This window comes from Acomys russatus, chromosome 22, assembly GCF_903995435.1.
Source record: "Acomys russatus chromosome 22, mAcoRus1.1, whole genome shotgun sequence".
Taxonomy (NCBI): domain Eukaryota; kingdom Metazoa; phylum Chordata; class Mammalia; order Rodentia; family Muridae; genus Acomys; species Acomys russatus.
Genome location: NC_067158.1, coordinates 304595 through 330986, shown reverse-complemented (window position 1 = coordinate 330986; position 26392 = coordinate 304595). Strand labels below are relative to the sequence as shown.

Genomic DNA, 26392 nt, shown 5'->3' with positions numbered 1-26392 from the left:
AGGGAATAGTGCCACTCACAGTAGGCTGTGTCCTTCCATATCAATTAAGTAATCAAGACAATCCAGACAACTCCACAGGCCGACCTGATCTGGATGATCCCTCACCTGGCCTCTTCCCATGTAAATCTATATTGTGCCCAGTTGACAAGGGATAGATTTGTGATGAATAACCATGGCTGTCAATTTGCCTGAATCTGTGATAACTAAAAGGCAAGCATTCCTATGAGGTAATTTTGTGATCAGATAATTTGAAGTGGGAAGACCCAGTCTAAATTGTGCTGCTCCCTGCAGTGGCTAAGAAAACAATCGAAGAAGAAAGCTTTGCTTTTGCTTACTTACCTTTACTTTTGCTGGCAAGCTCATTTATCTTATTGCTGTTGTTGCTGTTGCTGCATTTCTCACTGAATTTAGAACCCATATTTGGCCTTCCAATGTAGAATGAATACAAGTAGCTCTACGGGAACCCTCCAGGCATTCAGAGCCAAATTATTACTGCTGAGGCACCTAGCCCCATGGACTGAGCAGCTCTACCAGGTTCTCAGCTTATGTGATGGGACAGCTATTGTTGGACTCTCCAGAAAAAATAATGTAAGCCAACCCAACAATTAATATATTTTAACAACATACTATTATTTTAATACATTAAATTAATATATTCACATATCCATATATTGATATAATTCAATGGATAAATATTTCAATGATGTGTTATTAAATATATTTTATATTTTCATTATATTCCTATATTAATTATAATGTATATTCAGTTCTGTTGCTCCAGATAACCCTGACTGATATAGTTCCTGACATCAATGTTGAAGCTTTGAGGTCAGAAACAACCAAAGCTCAATGTGATAAAGTATATTTACCCTGAACCAAGAACAAACATCCTCAGGTAGGCTAGGTTGGCTAGCCAACAAGCCCCAGAGATCCACCTGTCTCTGATACCCAGTATTGGGATTAGAACCAGATGCTACTATGCCCAGCCCCTAATATGAGTCAATATTAATTAATTATAACATCTATATCATAGCAATAAAAAGTGTTAGTAGAAAACTAGGTAAGGAATGTATGGAGACTATATTATCTTCACAATTTTTCTGAAACTAATGTATACATAAAAAGCATATCAGCGAGACAGAAATTCATTTAAAAGGTAAAGATAACATAATTCCAGAAGAAGGGGTAAGAGTATATTGAACTTCAGAACTAATAATGCATAAAAGTAGGTTTTTTAGGCCACACCTGCTGAACACCAGGTAGGCTGCCTGCAGACCTTCCCTACTCTCTGTTACCTCAGACCCAATCCTGAAAGTTTCCCTAGCTCGGCAACAGAACACGAGGGGCAGCTTCCTCTTCCCCTTGTCCACATCTCCTATGGATCCCTCAGACCATCTCCAGCTGGCCTTCCCTTCCTCTAGGCTCCAACACCAGTAAAAATTCTCTGTGAACACAGCACCCAAACAGGCCAGTAAAACAGGCAACACTTAGCCAATATACTCTCTGAAAATTCAGAGAGGACACAGAAACCAAGGAACAAAAAACACCTGCCCAACATAGACAAACCCACAAATCAGGACTTAGATCTGTACTCAACCCCCAAAACCGAGTGCCTAGATGCCAGCACAAAAACACACTCAATAACAGCAGGGCAACATCTCCACCGGAGCTCAGCTATCCTACCACAAAAGGCTTTGAATATTTTAACATAGTTGAATGAACCACAAGAAAAGACCTTAGCACCAACTATATGAAGATGATAGAGGTCCTTAGAGAGGAAATGAATAGCTGAGCGTGGTGGTGCACGCTTGTAATCCCAGCCATTGGGAGGCAGAGGCAGGCGATCTCTGTGAATTTGAGGCTAGCCTGGTCTACAAAGGCAGTTCCAAGACATCAAAGTGGTTATACAGAGAAACTCTGCCTCAGAAAAAAAGAAAGAAAGAAGCATACAGAACATCAAATAGATTGGACCAAAAACAAAGTCCTGCCTTATAAGAATCATAACACTGAATATACAGAACAACAACAAAAAGAATATTGAAAGTTGCAAGAGAAAAAAAGCCATGTAGCATATAAAGGCAGACTTACTAGGATTACATCTGACTTCTCAATGGAGATTCTAAAAGCCAGAAGAGCTTGGATAGATGTTCTACAGACTCTAAAAGACCACAGATACAGCCCAAATGACTATACCCATCAAAACTTTCAATCACCACAGATGGAGAAAATAAGATGTCCTATGATAAAGGCAAATTTAAACAATGTCTTTGTACAAACCAAGTCCTACAAAAGCCTCTAGAAGGAATACTCCAACCAAAGGTGGTTAGCTATATACATGAAAACACAGGAAATAATCTCACACCAGCAAAACGAAAATAAAGGAATCCCCCCCCTCTCTCCCTCTCCCACCCTATACTCTCATAGGTATAATGTTATTGTGTAATTCAAATGCTGATGTCTATATGCCCCCTATATATGGTTGCAATCGTTCTGAGAATCTCTTGTGTCAATGTTGTATAAACATTGCTCCCCAATTGTCCCCTGATATGCCAATAAAGCAGCTTGCTTACAGCCAATCACTAAGCAGAGAAGAGAGTGGGGCTGGGCTTCCTGACAGCCAGGGAAACAATTCACCCAGTGGCAGAGGTCTAAGTGACGTCAAGAAAAAGGAGCTTGGAGCAGAAAAGCCACAAAGTGCAAGTGTCTCTGGAACGTATGCTGGGAGGAAACCAGACTAGTTTAGAGGGTTAAGAATACAGTAATAACTGCTCAGCATTGTGTTGTAAAGCTTGATAAAAATGATATCAAGCGGGCCTGAAGTTACATAGAATATAAAACTACAGAGCAGTTTCTTAGTTCTGTTTATTAAGAGAGCAACTGCAGTTTCTAAGGCAAGAGCTCACAACTTCCTAAATTAGACCCCTGCCATGCAGCAAGGCCTCCTGCCCACAGCAGAAAAACAAAAATTGAAACAAACCCCAGAGAAGCAAAGCAGAGAGGCTGTTCTTTTAGGAAGCCCTTGCTGGGCGAAAAGTGGTTCTTTAACACATGCAAGCTTCTCAAAGCCAGGCTTTCTTAGCCAAGGCCAGAGCTAAATCTCTTTGAGAAGGGACTCTTGCTGGACCAAACCACCTGCAGGCGGGAGGAGTAAACACTTGTGGACTCAATAACTTCCCGGGGCGGGGGTGGTCAGGATGGAGCAGGAGCAGAAAAAGCTTCTCGCTGGAAGCAGGAGCCAGCAGAGACAGACTGAGAAGCCTTAAGCACACGAACTGGTCAGGTCTAAAAGAAAAGCTGGGTCTAAGAAAGTGAAGTCCTTAGGGGAGGGGTTTTGAAATTAAAGAAGTTTTTTTCTATGTTGGAAATGGAGGAAGACAGTGCTTCTGGATCCTATGTGAGTTTCTTTTAGCATACAAATAATTTTTCCAGTGACAAGTACAGTTTGGTATTGTTATGCTTAAGCTTGACAACGGTTCTTGTCATTTTAGCTCATAACCTTAACTGACTGAATGTTCCTTGCCCTAACCAAAACATCTTGCTCTAGCCTAGAAGCTTCCCACTGGGAGGATCTCAGGTCTTGAAGACTCCCCAGACTCCTATGACATTAGACTCAGCCAATTAGCTTAGAGGTCAGACAGCACTGCATTGTCTAGATAGGCAAAATGTTGCAAATGCACCTGTTTGTGGTTTTCCCCTTTAAAAGCTAGCCAGGGAAATGGCCCCCTCTCTTCTCTTTTCCCTTTCCTTACCCCTTCGGTTAGTCTACTTTATACTAGGTTGAGTACCCACTTTGGCCCCTTGACTGAAGCTTTCCCCTTGTGTGCCATTGCTCCCCCTTCTGCACCAAATGAGAAGCCTTTCTCTACTAGTGACATTCATAATTAGAAGGCTCAAAATCCTCCCTTTCTGAGAAACCTTGAAAGTAGGGGATACCCAGTCGACTTTCAGCTAGCCACTTGGTCCTCCAAAAGTCTCTGGGACCCATGACTACCCTAATTACCCTGGTTCAAGGTGCCATAGGCATCAAGCCCTATGCCTGGACTACCAAATGGTATGTGGACTTGGGCAAAAAGACTGTAACCCATTCTTTCTTAGTGATTCCTGAATCCCTTGCTGGGAAGAGATCTCATAACTAAAATGGAAGTATATATTTATTTTCCACTAAGGGTGAACTGTCTGATCAGAATTGGTTCTGGTGTGCACCCTCTCTTTGCAAGATGAATGCCATGTGAAATCTGGGGAAGGGAGAGAGAGCACCTCATTTACACTCCTAGGGGAACTAATGGCTGAGGTACTACAAGTATGGGCAGAAAGCAACTTCCCAGCCTGGCCTCCCACCTCCCTCCTGTGGTAGTGATTCTGAAGGCTATAGGAGGTAGAGGCAGGCAGATCACTGTGAGGTCACCCTGGTCTACAAAGCAAGTCCAAGACAGCCAAGGCTACACAAAGAAATCCTGTCTCAAAAAAAAAACAACAACAACAAAAAAAAAAACAGGGGTGGGATAGGGGACTAACAGAGGCCTATTTTGAGCTCCCAAAGAAACCATCTCAAATATCCCAACACCTGAGAACTGACCAAGTGAGCAAGTTTTTAGGATAGGCAGGCTTTTGCAGACTTTGCTGAAGTAACAAAGCTACTCTGTGAGGCCACTAGAGAACAGAAGGGAACTTTTGAATATACTTAGCATACTGAGAAAGCCTTCCATGACTTAAAATTGGTATTGCTGTTTACCCCAGCCCTAGCTTTGCCTTTCCATTTGTATATAGACTGGAGCCAAGGCATTGCCAAAGGGTACTGACACAAAATGTCCTATTTGTCTAAGAAATTGGACTTTGTGGGGCAGGTTGGCCAAATTATCTGAGAATCATAGTGGCCACTGCCCTGTTGGTCAGGATGCTGACAAAATGACTTTGAGACAACCGTTGACAATCACCACGCCCATGCCATAGAAAGAGTTCTAGAGCCCACCTAATAGGTGGATCTCAAGTGCTTGGCTCATGCACTGAGTCACTATTATTGAACTATCCCTGAGTGACCTTTGCCCCAAGCTTATCTCTGAACTCTGCCACCCTGCTACCTAACCCGGATTTGGACAATCTGCCAACCAATGACTGCTTGGAGATCTGCAGCATATACATGGGACCTGGCCATACCTGACTGACCATCCATGGCCCAACACAGACCTCATCATGTACACCAATGAAAGTAGCTTTATGGAAGACCATACAAACTTTTCAGGGGTGGCAGTGGCAGAACTGAGTCAAACTTGTGGGCATCTCCCCTCCTGAGCAGGGCATAGGCCCAGAAGGCAGAGCTAATAGCTCTCACAAAAGCACTCAGTCTGAACAAGGAGAAGATGGTCAATAGCTACACTGATAGCTGTTATACATTTGTCACTGCGCATATTCTGTGATATACTGTTAAAAGGGGACTATTAACAGCAGAAGGATAGACTTTAAAAATAAACAAAAGATCTTAGACCTCTTGAAAGCCCTATGGTTGCCTAAGAAATTGGTTGTTACACATTGCCTGGGACACCAAAAAGGACAGTCACCAGAAGCCTCAGGCCATAGGGCAGATGTGGCAGCTAGGGAAGCAGTGAAGCAACTAACCATGTTCCTGCCAATATCCTTGCCTGACCCAGTCTTACCCAAAGCTCTGACTTACTTTCAGGAAGATTCTCATCTTAAAGAAGGGTGGAGACATGTAGCAGATGGGGAAAAACCCTGCCCAGGGCCCTAGAAAGAGCCTTGATTAAACAACTTCACAAAAGCACCCACTTGGGGTGGGAGTAAAAAAGATGAAAGACTTGATCACCCAAAGTTTTACATTCAGACTTGCCTAAAAAACTACAAAATTGGTTGTTACTGTTTTCAAATGACCAGTTCAGTCCCAACTGAACTGGGAGTCAGACTTTACAGATTTTACAGAGGTAAAAACAGGGAAATTTGGTTATAAATACCTCTTAGTGTTTGTTGACACCTTTTCAGGATGGACCAAGGCTCTCCCAACTAAGAGGGAAAACGCCCAAATTATAAGTAAAAAACTTATAGAAGAAATAATTTCTCGATTCGGGATTCCAACAACTCTGGTATCAGACATTGGTCCAGCCTTTGTCTCCCAGGTTAGTCAGGCCTTAGCTTGAGCGAGTACTGGGGATACACTGGAAGCTACATTGTGCATACAATACCCTAAGTTCAGGACAAGTAGAAAGGATGAACTGAACTGTAAAAGAGACCTTAACCAAATTAACCCTGGAAGCTGGCAATGACTGGGTGTCCCTCCTTCCCTTTGCCCTCCTACAAGACAGGAACACCTCCTATATTGAGAGTGGCTCCTTATGAGATAATGTTCAGGAGAGTTCCCCCATCCTCCCAAATATTAGAGCAGACCTATTAGCAGACATTTCTAATCATGCCATTCATAAGTCCACCCAGACACTTCAGAGGGGCTAAACTGGTCTCTACACCTATGTTTGACATTTGTATGAATTGCCACCGGTTGACCTCCATTGGCTCCAGCCTGGTGACCTGGTCCTGATCAAGAGCCACTGGAGGGGATCTTTAGCCCCTTGCTGGAAGGGACCTTACATCGTGATCCTCACCACATCCACAGCTGTAGAAGTTGAAGAAATCCACACTTGGATCCACCATTCCTGCCTGAAGTCTGCTTCCCGGAGATACCAGGACATAGATGACAATGGATCTTCAGATCACATCCAGAGGACCCACTAAAGATAAGACTGATCCCCAATGGCTCCCTCTGAACCTTTTTTCTTGCCTGTTAAATCTGGTATCTTGCCAAAGCATAGGACTCATGAAACCAGGCTATGGCGGCTTTTAAACACTAAAATGGGTAAAATTATTGCTGAGCTTAACCATTACATTTATCATGAACCTCCCCAGTTCAAGTTCAAGGTAGACCTCTGACATTTATGGCCAGGTCTTGGGACAGTTCCTTGGTCTAGATTTAACACTAGGTGCCAACCCAAACACACTGAGGAGGAAAAGCTCCCAGGAGGAGACCAATAGTATACCTGTCCAACTGAAGGAGCTGAGATGGTCTACTTCCAGGACAAAGAAGAGTTTTATTGTCCCTATTGGCCTTGTGTTACTTGGGTCAAGGATTGGAAACCTGAGAGAATTTATGGATATTTAAATATAAAAATTGAAGGAAACCTTAGCTGTAAGGTGCCTCCTTCTTGCAACCCAGTCACCATCACCTAAAAGAGATGGGACCTGTTTCCTCCTTATACTGATTGAGACACTGGGGGAGTCAGAGCTTTGGACCCAGGAACCATGTTCACAATTCAAAAGCTAGCTAAGGCATACCATTTAAGGCCCATTGGACCTTTAGCAGGAGTCCCTAAAGCTCTCCTCCCTAACTAGGTCTCCACCATTCTGGGCCACAGACCACATCTTAGGCACTGTTTTAGCTCTATTTTATTAGGGGTTCCTTAAGCCTCTACCTCTATTCTAACCACCCCCAATACTAAGTATGATAGAAAGTTAGAAAGGAAATGGGACATAGACCTCTGTAGACCTAGTTCCAGCCAGTTAGGGTCATTGGGTTCTTTGGGAAAATACCAATCTCAGTCATCAGGATGTCTAGCACTTCAGCAATGGCAAACACAGAAGAACGAACAAGCAGCCTTCTTCCTCCTCTGTTGGTCTCCTCAAAGACCCTCCAAGCTTTCTCTCCCTGGGCTCTCATATTTATACCCTCTTTGAGTCCCCAGAATTAAAGTATCTCCAGCTGGCAAAGACCATGCCCCTCTCTGAGTCACAGGAGGCAAGTATAAACTCTGGATAATCTAAGACAGTTCCACATCTCACTCGTGGGATTAAAACAAAAACATGTTTACATAACATAACTGGGTTTTTAAAGAAATTGAAACTTCCATTACACCACATCCCCAAATTTGCCCTTTATAGTCCCTTTCTCATTTCTTCTCCATGAACCCCATCTGTTACATGGGTCCCCTTTGACCCATGTTGTAGCTACTTTTAAGCTTCTGAATAATATGCACCCTAGTATGATGGAAGACTGGTGGCTCAGTTTCAGCCCCCAAACCCTTACAATATAGGTTTAATAGTGATAGATTGCAAACCTTTCCAGAACCTCAAGTTGGTTCCCCCCAATGATACTACTTCTTGTCCCTGGGACATCCCCTTACCTTGGGGAAATGAAACTTGTTTTAGGTCATATGGATACCCTTATCCACTTACTCTCAAATATGTCATAATCCTGGTATACATTTAATACAGCCTCTGACTACATTGGATTAAAAAAAAAAAAAAAAAAAAAAAAAAAAAAAAAAACAACCTCCTGGCTGCACCTAGAGGGTTTTAATTTGCCTGTACTTCAGGACTTACTCCTGTCTCTCTGTCAGCCATTGTTTTTATTTAAGTAATTTATTCAGATTACATCTCAATTGTTATCCTTTCACTCATACCTGTCAGCCATTTTATCATTGAGGAAGAACCTGAACTATGCATATTAGTACATGTCTTACACCAGGTTTCCTATTATAAAGTTACTGTGGGATGCATCCACAGGGGTCTCTTGAGACAAAAATGGGCAGCCCCTATTCTGACACCCATGCTGGTAGGATTAAGGGTAGCTCTGTTGCACTCGGCACCACATCCCTAATTACAAGACACCAGCAATATAAATACCTTAGTGATAATTTGATAAAGACTTACCCAGCTGCCTTAGTATTGTCTTGTAAAGCTTGATAAAAACAATATAAGAGAATAGCCAGGTTAAGAGAGAAACTGAGAAGCAAACACAAGTTATACAAAAATAACCTAGTGCTCTCTTGCGCTCCCTCCCCGCCCCTACCCACACACTCTCTCTCTCTCACTCTTTCTCTGACACACACACACACACACACACACACACACACACACACACACACACTCCACTGTTGGAACACAGTCAAAAGAATGATGCATGGTGAACAATGCCTTGGGGAAATGTGAGGGAGGCTCCAGGAAAAAAGGCAGAGGGCCTTTTACCTCAGATGCATTTTATTCCCTGGATTATTCTTGGATGTGATTTTATGCCTCCATGGAAAACATTTATATTTGGTTTATAAGACATGCTTATTCTTGTTGGATGACAGATCATAGCAATAGAACCCAGTCTGGCCAGTGCAGCATTAATCTGGTTATCTCCTTTTGCTTTGCTTTCATGCTTTCCCAAATATAATCTATAGTACATGCCAGGCAATTATGTTTCAATTGCTCTGTCCTGAGAAAGTTCTGGGGAAAGATGTCTCTGTTTTCTTTGTTAATATTTAGTATGTGCTTACTGGCATGTATTTACATGTTTTTCTGATCATGTTCTTCTGAATCCAAACAATCTTCCTTGACTCATTGCTTTCTTTGTTTCATTTATGCATAAAAGTACACCAAAACTGAAGTAAAATTGTCTATAACATTAGACTGTACTATGCATCATTCTTTCAGATCCACAGATCGCAGGTCCAACAGACAATATCTGCATAGGTAGGCCAAAAAGTATATACTGCTACCACCACTACTACCAACAACAGTGAGTTGACAGGAATTAACAATCATTGGTCACTGATATTTCTCAATATTAATGGATTGCCCCAATAAAAGGACACATTAGCAAACTGAATATGAAAACAGGACCTATCATTCTGAGGCATACAAGAAACACACCTCAACATTAATGATAGCCATTACCTGAGGGTGAAGTGTTGGAAAAAGATATTCCAAGAAGACAATTCTAAGATGCAAGCTGCTGTATTCATTTTCATATCTAGCAAAATAGGCTTCAAACCAAAATTAATCAAAAGATATAAGGAAAAACGAAAAAATCGAACAAGATGGCATTTCAATTCTTAACATCTATGCACCAAAACCAAGAATACCTACCTTTGTAAAAGAAATACTACTACAGCTTAAATCACACATGGACCCTCACACACTGACAGTGGGAGGCTTAAATACCTGACTGTCACCAATGAACAGGTCATCCAGATAAAAACTAAACAGAGAAATGCTTGAGCTAACTGATATTATAACCCAAATAAAATTGACAGATATTTACAGAAAGTTGCCCCCAAACACAAAAGAATATACCTTCTTATCAGCATACCACACAAGTTTCTCCAATATCTGACCACATACTCAAACACTAAGCAAGTCTCAATAGGTGCAAGAAACCTGAAATAACCCCCTGCATCCTATCAAACCACCATGGATTAAAGCTGAATATCAACAACAATAAAACAGAAAGCTTATGAACTCATGGAAACAAAACAGCTCTCTATTGAATGAAAATTGGTCAAGATGGAAATAAAGAATGAAAAAAAAAAAGACTTTCTGGAATTCAATGAAAATAAATATACAACATACCTAAACTTATATGACACAATGAAAATGGTGCTAGGAGGTAAGGCCACAGCACAAAGTGTCTACATTTTTAAAAAAATGTGAAGATCTCATACTAGCAACTTAATAGCATACCTGAAATCTCTACAACAAAAAGAAGTAAGCCCACTCAAGAAGAACAGACATTAAGAAATAACCAAACTAAAGGCTGTTATCAATAAAATAGAAACAAAGAGAATGATACAATCAATGAAACAAAGAGTTGATTCTTTCAGAAAATCAACAACACAGACAAAGTTGCATCCATACTCTAAGACAAAGAAAGAATATTCAAATCAATAAAATCAGAAATGAAAAGAAAGATATAGCACCAGGCAGTAGTGGTACATGCCTTTAATCCCAGCATTTGAGAGGCAGAGGCAGGTGGACCTCTCTGAGTTTGAGGCCAGCCTAGACTACAGAGTGAGTTCCAGGATAGCTAGAGCTGTTACACAGAAAAACCCTGTCTCAAAAAACAAAACAAAACAAAACAAACAAACAAACAAACAAACAAAAAAGAAAGGCAACAGACAATGAGAAAATACAAAAACTATAAGGACATACTTGAAAAATCTATACTCCACCGAACTGGAAGATCTAAAAAACAAGACATAATTTTCTTAATAGATACCAGGGACCAAAGTTAAATCAAGATAAGATAAACAATTCAAATGGACCTATAACCCCTTGGGAAAAAGAAGCAGTCATTAAAATTCATCCAACCAAAAAAAAAAAAAAAAAAAAAAAAAAAAATCCTAGGGTGAGATTTTTTTAAACAGAATTCTACCAGACTTTCAAAGAAGAATTAATGCCAATACTCCTCAAAATATTCCACAAAATAGAAACAGGAGGAACATTGGCCAATTCATTTTTTGAAGCCACAATTACCATGCTATCTAAACTCATAAAGACTCAACAAAGAAAAAGAATTAAAAACCAATTTCCATTATGAACATAGATCCAAAAAATACTTAATAAAATACTTGCAAACAGAATCCAAAAACATACTAAAAAGATTATCCATCATGATCAAGTAGGTTTCATCCCAGAAATGCAGGGAAGGTTCAACATATGAAATCAGCAAATGTAACCCTCCATATAAATAAACTGAAAGAACAGAACCACATGTTCATCTCATTAGATGCCAAAACAAAGAAACAAACAAACAAACACACCAGTTTGACAAAATTCAACATCCATTCATGATATAAGTCCTGGAGACTTATTAGAGATACAAGGGACATACCTAAACAAAATAAAGGCAGTTTACAGCAAGCCTAGAGTCAACATCAAAATAAATGCAGAAAAACTCAAAGCAGTTCCACTAAAATCTCCTGACAAGGCTGTTCACTATCTCCATATCTAAGAGGATCTAAATTGGAAAGGAAGAAATCAAAGTATTGTTATTTGTAGATGATATGATAGTATACAATAGTGACTCCCAAAATTCTACCAAGGAATTTCTGCAGTTGATAAATTCCTTCAGCAGAGTGGCTGGATATAAGATTAATTCAAGAAATTCAGTAGTCCTCCTATATACAAATGAAAAACTGGCTGAGAAAGAAGTCAGGGAAACAGCACCCTTCACAATAGCCTCAAATAATATAAAATATCTTAATATAATATAAAGTGTCTAACCAACCAAGTGAAAGATTTATATGATAAAAACTTAAAGTCTTTGAAGAAATAAAAAGATATCTGATGATATCTTTCAATCTCTTACTCTCATGGATCAGTAGGATTAACATAGTAATAATAACTGCCATCCTACCGAAAGCAATCTACAGAGTTAATGCAATCCCCATCAAAATTCCAACACAATTCTTTACAGACCTTGAGAGAACAACTCCCAATTTCATATGAAAACAAAAATAATCTAGGGTGGCTAAAGCAATCCTGAACAATAAAAGAACTGCTGGAGGTGCCACCATCCTTGATTTCAAGTTGTACTACAGAGCTATAGTAATATAAATTGCATGGTATTGGCATAAAAACAGACACATAGATCAATGTAATTGAATTGAAGACCAAGGCATAAATTCATGTACCTATGGATATCTGTTTTTTATTTTATAAGTAGGCTAGAAATACACACTGGAAAAAAAGAAAGCATCTTCAACAAATGGTACTGGTCAAATTGGATAGCTACATGTAGAAGAATGCAAATTGATCCATATTTATCACCAAGTGGAATAAAGACCTCAATATAAATCATATATGCTGAACCTGATAGAAGAGAAAGTGGAAAACAGCTTTGAATGTATAGGCACAGAAGACCAATGGGGCAGGCACTAAGATTAACAATTAGTAAATGGGACTTCATGAAACTGAAAAGTTTCTGCAAGGCAAAGAGTACCATCAATTGGACAAAGAAGCAGTGTGCTGAGTGAGAAAAGGTCTTTACCAATTGCACTTCCAGTGGAGATCTAATACCCAAAATACATAAAGAAATCTAGAAACTATATATTTAAAAACCAAATAATCCAATTTTTAAAAATGAGGTCAGAGATAAACAGAAAATTCTCAATAGAGGAATTTCATATGCCTGAAAAGCACTTAAAGGAATGTTCAAAAAGCTGGCACACCTTTAATCCCAGCATTTGGGAGGCAGAGGCAGGTGGATCGCTGTGAGTTTGAGGCCAGGACAACCAATGCTACACAGAAAAACCCTGTCTCAAAAAACCAAAAACAGGGGGCGGGGGGGAGGGGGGGGGGAAGCAATGTTCAACATCTTTACCCATCGGAAGAAATACAAATCAAAACTATTTTAAGATTTCATCTTAAACTTGTAAGGATTGCTAAGATCAATAACACTTCATTCTGGAGATGATGTGGAGCAAGGAAACATTCATCTATTTCTGGTGGAAGTGCAAATCTGTACAGCCACTATGGAAATCAATTTGGTGGTTTCTCAGAAAACTGGGAATATATCTACCTCAAGACTGGGCTATACCACTGTTGTGCATATACCCAAATATATTCCATTTTATCACAAAGACACTTGCTCAGTTATGTTCAGAAAACTGGGAATAAGGCTTCCTCAAGATTCAGCTACTCCACTCCTTGGAATATACCCAGAAGATGCTCCAGCATAGAACAGGGACATATGTTCAACTATGTTCAAAGCAGCCTTATTCATAATAGCCAGATCATGGAAACAGTCTAAGTATCCCTCAGTAGAAGAATGGATAAAGAAATTGTGGTACCTTTACACTATAGGATACTACTCAGCTATTAAAAACAAGGAATTCCCAAAATTTGTGGACAAATGGATTGAACTAGAAATGATCATAATGAGTGAGTTAACCCAGAAGCAGAAAGACTCAAATGGTATATACTCACTTATATCTGTACACTAGCCCATGGGGCATGTCCCATGAAAGTCTTCACTTACCGGGAAACTGGGACAGAAGGGAGGACATCCTATTGGGATTATAGGTGAGAGAAGCATGGGAGAATGGGGAAATAGAAGGACCCAGAGGGTCCTAGAAAGCTATAAGAAGAACATTATGATGGGTGTATCTGGGCCCAGGGGTCCTGCTCAAACTATGGCACCAGCCAAGGACAATATGTGCAGTAAACTTCACACCTCCTACCCAGATCTGGCCAATGCACAGGACATTCTCCACAGTTGAGCGGAGAGTGGGGACTGACTTTCACACTTACTCTGGTGCCCCATATTTGGCCACATCCCCTGGATAGGGAGGCCTGGTGGCACTCAGAGGAAGGATAGCAGGCTACCAAGAAGAGATTTGATACCCTATGAGCATATACAGGGGGAGGAGGTCCCCCTCAGTCACAGTTTTAGGGGAAGGGAGTAGGTGAAAGTGGGAAGGAGAGAGGAATAGGAGGATACAAGGGATGGGATAACCGTTGAGATGTAATATGAATAAATTAATTAAAAAATAGATATAATAAAAAATCATACTGAGTGAGCTAATCCAGAACCCAAAGAATAAATATGCATAAATATGGTATGTATGCACTTATAGATGGATGTTAGCCATTAAATAAATGATGTCATGAAATTTGACATGGATGTAACTAGAAAAAAAAAGGCATCCTGAGTGACATAACCCAGACCCAGAAAGACAAATATGGCATGTATTCACTTATAGCTACAATCTATAGACCCAGAGAGGTTAGGTAAAGAGAGGATCAATAGCAGGAATGCATAGATCTCCCTGGGAAGGGGACATAGAATAGATTCTGCAGGTGGACTGGGGGCAGGACGGAACGGGAGGAGGTTGGGGAGAGGAATGGACAGGGAGAGTGCAGAGACAAACAGCTGGGATTTGAGAGCGCTTGGAGGGTGTGGTGTGGAAACCTAGTGCAATGAAAACTTCCTGTAATCTATAAGAGTGACCCTAGTGAATACTAATATTCACTAGTACCCTAGGTATTAGTACTAGTACCTAGTAATAGATGATACTGAGTTTGAACTGGCTATCTTGTAGCGAGCCAAGGCTTCTTCTAGTGGTGAGATTGGGTTATGCTTGGTTGAGGTGCCAGCCGAGGAAGCCTTGTGGAGATCCCTAAACAATCCAGACTTATGCTAAGCATAAGGTTATCGTGTAGTTTAAATTCTGATTTTCTGTCTAGATGTTGTGTAAACTCTGCTCCCCAATTATCCTCCTGTTATGTCAAAAAAGCAGCTTATAGACAATCAATGAGCAGGGGAGAGAATATGGCAGCACTTCCTGCCAGCCACGGGAGGAAGAGTCAGGGGGAGAGTAGGCTGCCAGGAGAGGTCCAAGGAAGATCAAGAAGAAGGAGCTGGAGCCTAGGAAAGCTACAAAGTGCAAGTACTGCTGGGATGTTCACTGGGAGTGAGACAAAATAGCATAGAGGGTAAAGAGCAGACTTAACCTGCTCAGACTGTGTTGTGAAGCCTTGCATTATAGAAGAGTCTCAATTATTTGTGTGATAGCAGGGTTAAGAAATAAACTAAAAGAAACAAGCACAGTTTTATAAAAATAATTACAACAAGGTCACTCTGTGAAAACTGACAACTGGGCCCCAATGCAGAGGACATCTACACAGCTCATTGAATGTAAAGAGGTCAAGCTGGTACGGGGCACAGAGCATTCACCTCCCCATGTTTTAGCCTCTTTGGTGTGAGAAGGTTCTCTGCAGGCTACAGAATGAGGGGCCTGGACACTAATTCAGCCACAAACCCCTCCACCTCTAATCTGTCCTACCTTCAGATTGATGGGGCCATGATGGGACAGAACTTATAGGTGTGGCCAACCAAATTTTGGTTTAAGTTGAGACCCATGCCACTCGAGGGAGCCCATGCCTGACACTGCTTGGATGGCCAGGAACTAAAAACTGGATAGCCAAGAGATCTAGGGTAATACCAAACATGACTAGCAAAAACAAACCAAACCAACCAAACAAAACTCAATGAAATGTTTCCTAACGATATTCTATTATACTCATAGACTGTTGCCTTGCCCAGTCATTACCAGAGAGGCTTCCTCTAGCAACTGAGGGGAGCAGGCGCAGAGACTCACAGCCAGACATTATGCAGAAAGTCTAAATTGGAGCTCTCCATCAAGTCCCACCCCTCGGAGACAGGAGGAGGAAGTGGTGTAGGAGTCATAGGAGATGGAGAACACCAGGAGAACATGACCCACCAAATTAACTAAGCAGGGCTCATGTGGCCTCACAAAGACTGAAGCAGCAAGCACAGGGCATGCATGGGTCCACACCAGGTCCCCTACATGTGTTATAGATGTTAGCTCTGACTTGTTTACCTGCTCTTGAGACTCTCTCTCAGTTGTGTTGCCTTGTCCAGCCTCAACATGAGGGCTTTTATCTTGCCTTACTGTATCTTGTTTTGTCCTATTTAGCTGTCCTGTCTTAGAGACCTGTTCTTTTCTGAAGAGGAAACAGAAGAGGGGGAGTGGATTTGGGGGAGAGAGGAGGTGGGAGGAGCTGAGAGGAGTGGAGAGAGGGGAAACTGTGATTGTAAAGTAGTATATGAGAAAAGAATCTATTTTGTTGTTATTGTTTGTTTTTTGAGACAGGGTTTCTCTGTGTAGCCCTGGTTGTCCTGGAAATTACTCTGTAGACCAGGCCGGCCTTGAACTCACCTACCTCTGCCTCCTGAATGCTGTGATTAAAGGCATGTGCTACCACCACCCAGCAAGAATCTATTTTTAATAAAAAGAAACTTAAGGAGAGGGAGGGGGGAAGTAAGCAGGTTTTTAATAAAATTTTTTAAAAAGTAGGAACTGCAGTGACAGCTGAACAGTTAAAAGTACTGAATGCTCTTGGGGAAGACCCAGGTTGGGTTCCCAAAATCCATGGGGAAACTCACAACAGTCTGTAACACTAGTTCCAGGGGTCCAATGGCGTTTTCTGGCCTTTTACAGCACTGCATGCACATGTTGCACAGACATACATTGAGGCAAAAACTCATTCACAAAAATATGAAAATAAATAAATCATTAAAAAAAAACTTTTCCAAAAAGAACAGTGAAAGGAAAAATGCTACCAGGTGACTACAATTGAATCAATAATGATATGGTATAGGGATAAATAGACCAATAGGATGAAACAGAATCCAAAGCTAAAACCTAGTTGACAAATATATGATAAAAAATATATGTCAACTCAGTGGCATAAAGCACAATTAGTTAATAAATGATGCTGGCACAAATGACCACTCAACTGGTAGAAAATAGTTCTTTATCTAAAATTATGAGTAAAAAAATATCCAGATAGAGTAAATGCATAAGTATAATAAATAAAGCACCAAAAAATTAGGAAAACAGGCCTGGAGAGATCGCTCAGAGGTTAGCAGTACCATCTGCTGTTCCAAAAGTTCCCAGTTCAATTCCTAGCAACCACATGGCCACAAGCTCATACCATGTGTAATGAGATCTGGTTCCTTCTTGTGGTGGGAAAACACACATATGGGCAGAATACTATATAAATAATAAACTTTTTAAAAGTTAGGAAAACAAACAAACCAACCAAAACCTAGGGCATAGCACAATATGCTATTTAATTCGGGGAAAAAAAAAAAAAAAAAAAAAAAGAACCACACTCCATCCAGATCATGAAGGTGAAAGAAATTGCAGCTGGCAAGTGCCACTGACCAGCTGTCAAGCAGTTCCACTACTCCAAGATCAAGTTCCCTCTTCCCCACTGCAGAGCCAGCAAAAGCCGCGCTTCTCCATCAAGAGGCCCAACACCTTCTAGACCCAGAAACACACTGAATAAAACTCTGGGAATCTACCCCATAAAAACAAAATAACCAATAAGTGGAAGGCAGCATCCTCCTACTGCAACGAGCAAGTAACAAAAGCAAGCATTTGAAGCAATGAGGTAATAAATTATGGTATACCTGCATGTGTACTATTAAGCAGACATTAAGAATATACATCATTTGACTTAGGATTTTTTTTTAAGATTTATTTATTTATTATTATGTATACAGTGTTCTGCCTGCATGTACACCTGCAGGCCAGAAGAGGGCATCAGATCACGTTACAAATGGTTGTGAGCCACCATGTGGTTGCTGGGAACTGAACTCAGGACCTTTGGAAAAGCAGGTGGCACTCTTAACCAGTGAGCCACCTCTCCAGCCCAGAAGGATTTACTTAATAACATCTTGAGTGACAAAAATGTGATATAGAAAACTATGGCTTTATTTTTACTTTGTCTTTTTTTTTTTTTTTTTTTTTCCAGAGCTGAGGACCAAACCCAGGGCCTTATGCTTGCTAGGCAAGTGCTCTACCACTGAGTTAAATCCTCAACCCTGACATAATTTTAAAAATCAAACCTTAATCAAAACTCTTGAATGTGTATGTGCCAAAGTATGTCAGCCTTTGTCTTTCTGTGTGTCTGTCTGGTTGTAAGGGACAGAGACAAAGAAAGAAAGAGAGGATGTGACCAGGACACAGTGCAGAAGGTTACAAAGCAGCTTACTAGCCCTCAGTACTTGCTAGGGGGATAAAGAGTACAGGGTTCAAAAAAAAAAGGGGATGGTGATATGAGTCCACTTGGGTTAAGTGATTATCAAATCCGTGTTTAAATGAGGACTAGAAATGCCACATGATTCACATGAGCCTCCATCCCCTCAGTCTTCACTCTTAAACCCCTTCACAATCTGACATTTTCTCATCCCGTAACTACCAGTTTTGTACAATGTCTCACATCTGTTCTGCATTTTATGAGAATTCTATTGTTAATTAGTGGTTCATTGTTAACTCATATTTTATGTAAGACCACTTTTAGACATAATTTCTCAAGTTGGTGGTCAGGGTTATATGGTATTTTGTGAAAGAGAATGGCCCCCATAGGCTCCTGTTTTTGCATGTTTGCTCAAATGGCGGTATCGATAAAGATTAGAAGGTATAGACCCTGGGCCTCGTTGGAATTGATGTGGTCTTGTTGGAGAAAGTCTGTCACTGGGGGTGGGCTTTGAGGTCTCAAAAGCCCATTCCAAGCCCAGTGGCTCTCAACCTGCCGCCTGCCTTTCAGGATGTAGCTCTTAGCTCCTTGTCCAATACCACATCCACCTGCCTGCCCATCATGATGCTAATGGATAAAATCTCTGAAACTGTAAGCCAGCCTCCCAATTAAATGCTTCCATTCAGAAAAGCTATCTTGGTCATGGTGTCTTTTCACAGCAATAGTACACTAAGAGAGGGGAGGGTATAGTTTCCACATGAATGCAAATACATAGTTATACACAAATGAATTAGAAAACTAAGCATTCAGTCATTATAAATTTACTACTGACAGTAAAAATGTCTATCTGATGAAAACATGTTACTAAAAATGTACCAGAGTTCCAGTGGGTAATAATAAATGATATATTAATTATAAGTATATATTTTAAGGACACTAGAGATATGGCGCAGTGATTAAAAACCTCTCCAGAAGACCAAGATTTGGTTCCCAGCACAGACATGCAGGTTCACAACCATGCACAACTCCAGTTTTGGGGGATCCAAGCCCCTCTGCTGGCACTCTTGGGCACCAGGAATGTACATGGTTCACAGACATACACCCACGAAAAACACACATACACATAAGATAATGAAATCATTTGAATGCACATTTTTAAATAAAGAGGAAGCTGTTGAAGGCCCCTGGGACAGGTTACATTCACAGATAGAACCAAGAGAGGCTATTCGCTTTGCTTTCCCATCTCTCTATTCTCTTACTATGCTTATTACAACAGGAAAAAAATATTACTTTTGAATTAGGAAAACAGTAAAAAAAAAAAAAAGATAATTATTAAATAAAATAAACTATGATGTAGTATCTAACTCATAGGCTTTGTTGCAAAGACTATATATAATAATTCATCCAAAGTTTTTAGCTCATCCCCAACATGTTGGACATGCTCAATAAATGTTAGGTATTTTATTTTAAAAGTAAAGCACTCTAAAAAGGTGTATAAACTGTGAAGCCGAAAAGTCAAGGCCTTTGAAAATGGTATTGTGTAGACTGGGCATTGTCACCCTCACTGCTGAATCTGCTCTCTTTAGACTGTGAGGACTTGTACTATGGCAACAAGAGCACTCGCTAAACAACTCATTGTAATTAGGTAAGTACTTATTACACAATAGAAAAAAAGATGGCCATATTTTTGCTTTGAAGACTACATTAAGAACTTCAAGAAGCATCTAAAGGCATTGTGCTCTGTCATAATATTTGAAATAATGACTACTTGGGTCCTGGATATGGATCCCATGCTGGGGAAGACTGGGGAGAACAGACTGGGAAGCAATGCAGCAGCTCTTCTTGAACCCTGTCCAAGAAGGAAGTCTATTCCCAACAAAGAAAAGCCACCTACCTGTGGCCTGCCTACAGACACTCCAGCTTCTTTGTAAGCCATGAGAACTGAATCTGGACATTGGTACTTCTGTTATCCAATGAAGCATTAAAACATAAAACAGCTGCCTAAATGTTGTAGATATGCTGGGTTTACTACTCACATGGAATCGACTTTTTCTTCAGGGCCTTGCACTTGACCTGTCACGGTGCCTTTACTTGTATTCTTCACCCAGCCAACCACACCTCTTTTCTTAGCTTCTCCTTCTGTGTACTGGTTTCAGGGAAAAACAAAAACAAAAACAAAAACAAAAACAAGAGATGTCAAGTCCATCACTAGAAGTCTATACTTACAACAGAACTCTAGTATTCAGAAATTGCTTATTTCTTATTTATTTATTTATTTATTTATTTATTTATTTATTTATTTATTTATAAAATATAATCTAAAGGACTGGAAAGATGGCTCTGTGGTTAAAAGCATCTTGCTGAGGATCAGGGTTCAATTCCAAGCACCCACATGGTTGCTCATAACCATCTGTAATTCCAGCTCCAGGAGATCCAATATCTGTTCTGGCTTCTATGGGCACTAAGTATGCCCACAGACATACATGCTGGTAAAATATCAATACATAAAATAAAATAAAATAAAGTCTATGCGCTTGCGTAGCTGACCTACAATGATACCACTGTTCATAAGATCAGTAGAAGTAGAGAAAATAGACCAATAGTGAGAATTGCTTCAGAAATAGTTTCTATTACTGTTTTTTCAGATCCATAAAATTCAACTGTGTTTTCCTCACATCCATTAATGAAGAATTACATTGCTAATCTAGGTTTTACAGACTGATGAACCTTGGAGTCTCAATCACTGATTTAAAAATACCAGTTTGTGATCAGCATAAAATAGATACAGGCAGAAAAGGACAATGAATCCTTTCAAAAGTTCCAATAAAGCCGGGCGTGGTGGTGCACACCATTAATCCCAGCACTCGGGAGGCAGAGGCACATGGATTGTTTTGAGTTCAAGGCCAGTCTGGTCTACAAAGCGAGTCCAGGATAGCCAGGACTGTTACATAGAGAAACCCTGTCTCAAAAAACTAAAAACAAAACAAAACAAATGAACAAACAACAAACAAACAAACAAAAAATTGTCAATAAAAATAGAAATAATCTTAATAATAAAATAAAACCAGCAAGAATACTGGACTAGACACAGTGGTCAAGTTGGCTATGCACAAATGCAGGTGCTAGTCTGAAAATGAAGAAAATCAGAAAAATGGGGACAATGACCTGTATGGACAGAGTTATCCCAAGATGCAGAGGCTTGACTGATGGGGCACAGTGGGACTCTCAGGGTTAGCAGCTAGATATCTACAACAGTGATACCAGCTCAGAGAGGAGGGGAAAATACAAGCTACAATTAACTTTTGGGAAAGGAGTGTTTTTTAAAATAAAACCCAAAATGGGGGAAGGAGGGAGATACTGCTAAAATGTGCAACACTAGCACCCTCTTCACTTTACAGTGTGAGATACGCTCCTGGCCCAAGGGGGTTTCTATGTAGAAAACCTGAGAGAACCCATAATTTGTATCCAGTATACCTAGGCAAATGCCTGATTAGAACCACATGCCAGAATACTTTTGGAATTCATAGAAAATGTTAACTAAAACCCAGGAAAGCTGTGATAAAAACTTTAAAGACAGTTTTAATAGAAACCATACATTTTTTTCAAGAAAAATATCATCAGCTATAACGGACAGGATACAAACAGTACATTAGAACAGGGTAGAAAATGGCTCTGCGATGAAAATCAATAGTTTAAAAAAGGATAATAAAAGTAAGAGACAGAGTTCACTTACCATTCTGAAACAAACACCTAAACGAAAGGACAAAAAGAAATGTCAGTTTGTATGTCTTTTACAAACTATGCATTACCTGTCATAACTTGCATCTACTGAAGGGTGAATAACAAAACAAATGAAACATTCAGGGTCTTTTTGGAAAAAGTATTTGAAACCAAAGTATGTAATCAAATGCTGAATTACACTTTCATCATATTTTTAAAAATGTATTAAAAACACAGTTATCTGGTGGTATAGGCATGTAATCCTGGCAAATTAAGGCTGAGGCAGAGGGATGACAAGTTTAAGTCCAGTCTAGGCTACATAAAAAAACTCAAGACCAACCTGGGCAATTTTGCTTCAACATAGTAAGGATAAGAACAGAGAGGAGTTAACCTATGTGTGCAGCTCAAAGATACATTTGCCCAGGATGTATAAAGCTCTAGACAGTGCCCAATTCCACAAAACTGAATTAATTAATTAGTGAACAGTGGACAGTAGTTGTACGAAATTTACCTATCCCCAGTTTTTAGAATTTTTTAAGTAGAACAACTATATTTAAGCTTAAATAGTTTCCAGTTATAGCCAACATGCGGGCTTCCAGGGCCTCATCATTAATGAAAATTAATGTCAAAGAAAATGATACGTAGAGACTCTTTGGTGTAGCTGTCATTATGTGCATTCTTTGGATCCTGTGGGTTAGGTAGTATTGTTCATGTTGGTTATGTTTTCTCTTTCTAGACTGTGGCAGACAAAGCTGTTCTGCTGGGGAGTGGGAATGTGGCTCAGCAGTAAGGCATTCGAATAGCATGCATGAAGACCTGTATACATACAGACACACCACCACAAAAGGGATGCCATTAATTTTATATCTACATGCTTTGTATCTATAACCAAACACTGATACATAAAGAACTGGGTATTTTAATGGAAGTGGAACAAGAGCCTAAATAGTTCCAAATTATTAAGGATGTATGTTGAAGACTGGGACTCACTGGAGAAGGCCTAGTACATCTTTCCTAGGAATTATGGTAATGCTAAACAACAGATCTCAGGTATTCCCCAAACTGCAAATCTAAAGATCTTGATCAATAAGAGTGCACAGAAAAAGAGAACCAGTACCCACAAGCTGTCCTATGACCTCCACTAAGTACCATAGCATTTAGACTCACCAGTTACATACATAAAAGAAGTATATGTAGATGTTTTTTAAATGACCAGCCTGAACTTCAAGTAAAAAAAATCATCACACACACACACACACACACACACACACACACACACACACACACACACAGAGAGAGAGAGAGAGAGAGAGGAGAGAGAGAGAGAGAGAGAGAGAGAACGTCCATACAACCATATATGGACCAAATGCAGTATGTTAAACAAAACAAAACAAACAAACAAACAAAAAAGCTACATTCTGGAAAGGCAAAGCTACAAAGACTGAAAATAGATTTTTTGTCATGGTGTCACATGCCCTTAATCCTAGCACTCAGGAGGCAGAGGCAGGTGGATACCTGTGAGTTCCAGGCCAACCTGGTCTACAAAGCAAGTCCAGGATAGTCAGTGCTACACAGAGAAACCCTATCTAAAAAAATATTGTCTGGTGCCAAGACCTGGGAAAGAGTGTGCTACCAAGAGGCTCAAGGGAACTTTCTGGAGAGATGGGGCTGTCCTCTGAACTGTGCTGGTGATTCTGTGGCCCCATACATGCAAAAAAAGACTGAGTGTAAAAAAGTAGAAATATTACAAATTGTAAATTATACGTTGAAAAAAAAAATTATACGTTGGGTGGAAAATAATCAGGAAAAAAGAGATCTGGAAGTCACAGGGGCCAGACCAAATCAATCTCCAAGGAGGTTAAAAAAAAAAGGCTGCTTACACACAGCAGGGGACCCTGGGTAGGAGCACGTGAAGGCTTGGTTTGGGTATTTTATAAAGTCACAGTGTTTCCTGATGGCAGTATACTGTAGAATGAAATGACTAGGAACAAAAAGAGCAGCAAGGGAATAAAGACAGTGTAATATCACCAGTGGGATTTTTTGAGTCTATAAAAAATTCTTTTAATACACATAGAATGTGGAGGAATGATGAGTGGGAAGAATTAGTGAAATGGAGAACCAGAAAGCAATCTGTTCTCCACGGAGGGAAAGATGTCAGCCTGTGGGTATAAAAGGAAACAGCAGAAAGCCACATATGTAGGTTCTACTGCACAAGGCATGGGCTCAGAATACAGAAGTGCTGACTGAGTGCACAGCCCAGCAGCTCCAGGCTGTACTGACCATACTCAACCTCATGTATAAGTATTGTGAAAGGAAAGACCACGGGCAACTGAAGTGAAAAGGAAGTGGAGGACTGGGGTACCGGTCTCAGGTTCAAGCCTCGGCGTCACAAAAAGATAAGAAAAAAACATGATCTCTTTCTTACATCCACAAAAGCCTACAAACCAACAGTCACTGGGAGTTTTCTTTCTCTCTCTCTCTCTCTCTTTTTTTTTTTTTTTTTTTTTGCTTTTCGAAACAGCCTTGGCTGTCCTGGACTCGCTTTGTAGACCAGGCTGGCCTCAAACTCAGAGATCCACCTGCCTCTGCCTCCCGAGTGCTGGAATTAAAGGCGTGCACCACCACACCCATCTTTTATGAGGGGAGGGGTTCTTAAAAATCAGACTCTCCAAAAACATCTCAGATTTACAGAAACTGTACCTAAGATCTAGGGAATCTGCTATTACACAGTGAAATTTGCAACCAGTGGCTGGGAGGAAGGTTTGAGGGAGGCTTGTGAAGGGTTTCCACACTTCAGGTTAGGAGTCACATTACAGGACAGGTACAGCATTTGGCTAGCATGAATAAAGCCCTGGGTTCAAGCCCCAGTGATGGTTTCCCAGTGGGGTGGTTCAGTTGTTGTGGATGAGAAATGACACGCTCACTTATCACATCTGCCTCACTAGCTTGCAAGTCAGTTGTGCACAAGAAGCCTTGGATAGTGGAGAGCAAGCCCTAAGTGCCGCACCCTATCATGACCTGGTGTTGGATTACTTGCTATTTTGCAAGGTCAGGCTATTCCCTCCACCCTTAGGACTTACCACCCTGGAAAAGGAAGTCCACATCAACCTCCGCCCTAGCAAAGAGCAACATCCTTTTGGCATATGAACACCAAGGAGAAATGAAGACTTATAACTCAAACAGGGGCTGAGGAGATATCTCAGTAAACACAGTAAAATGTGTTGCAGACAAGCAGGAAGACCGGAGCTCAGACCTCAGTGCTCATGTAAAAGCCAGGCATCCCACACGTGTCTCTAAGAGGAGCAGAGGCAGAAGGATCACTAGAGCTTGCAAGTCCCCTGGCTTTAGAAAAATACCTTGACTCAAAGGACAGAGGGTACCAAAGAAAATAAATATTTTCTTTGGGCCTCTCTGTGTGTTCCCAAATATACATTGCAATATATTCACACATACAAATATTTTTAAATCCTTAAAAAAACAATAAGATAGGATGTAATAGAGGAAGACTTCTGACATTAACTTCTAGCCTCCACACACATACGCCCAGGTGAAAATACCTATACACACATTTACACATACACCACAAAGACACACATTAGATAATGGATGGATGCGTGAATAGATGGGTGATGATAGATAGATAGATAGATAGATAGATAGATAGATAGATAGATGCTCATAGCTTAAAGCAAAGGAGTTTGAGAAGGTTGTTGTTGCTGTTTTGTTTTTGTTTTGTTGTTTGGAGACAAGCTCTTACCGTATAGTTCAGGTTGATCTCACATTCAGTATGTAGCCTGCACCAGCTTTGAACTTGCAATCTCAGAAAAGAACTTTTAAAAGTAGTTTTAAAAGTACTTTTTAAAACAACAAAGTCATATCCAACTGATTATGTGTGTTGGGATAAGGAAATTACATATATAGTCTAAAATGGATTATTTCAGATAAAAATCTAAAAATTAGACAACTCAAGTATATTCAAAAAGAAAATAATTAAGTATTAGTTATTTGCATAACAAAAAATTTGGTCTAATTCAAATTACAAAGGATGAGATAAATAAGCAAGACATAGTTGTCTCTGCATCTAGTAGCTCAGAATATAGTAGGGAAAGTAGAACACCAGACAGAGACAGAACAACAAACAGGGTGTGGTGATTCTGTAATCTCAGAAGTACAAGACCTCTTTGGCTACAAGGCAAATTCAAGGCCAACCTAGGTTTACAGGAGACTCTGTTTAAAAAAAAAAAAAAAATCTATAAATAAATATTTACAGCTGGGGCTAGGCACGGCAATGTATATCTGTAACCTTAATACTTGAAAGACAGGCAGGAAAATTCACATT

The 26392-nt window shown here is 40.2% G+C and overlaps 1 protein-coding gene across 1 annotated transcript in view; it reads right to left on the bottom strand.

Annotated features, from left to right (window-relative positions):
* Positions 1–26392, bottom strand: part of Acyp2 (acylphosphatase 2) — a 152374-nt gene that overhangs the window by 109855 nt on the left and 16127 nt on the right. The window contains exons 2-3 of the mRNA XM_051165309.1: positions 22067–22083; positions 20370–20479 (exon numbers count right to left, since the gene is read on the bottom strand). Of these exons, the coding sequence (XP_051021266.1) occupies positions 20370–20479; positions 22067–22083 (127 nt within the window). The remainder of the gene's footprint in view (positions 1–20369; positions 20480–22066; positions 22084–26392) is intronic.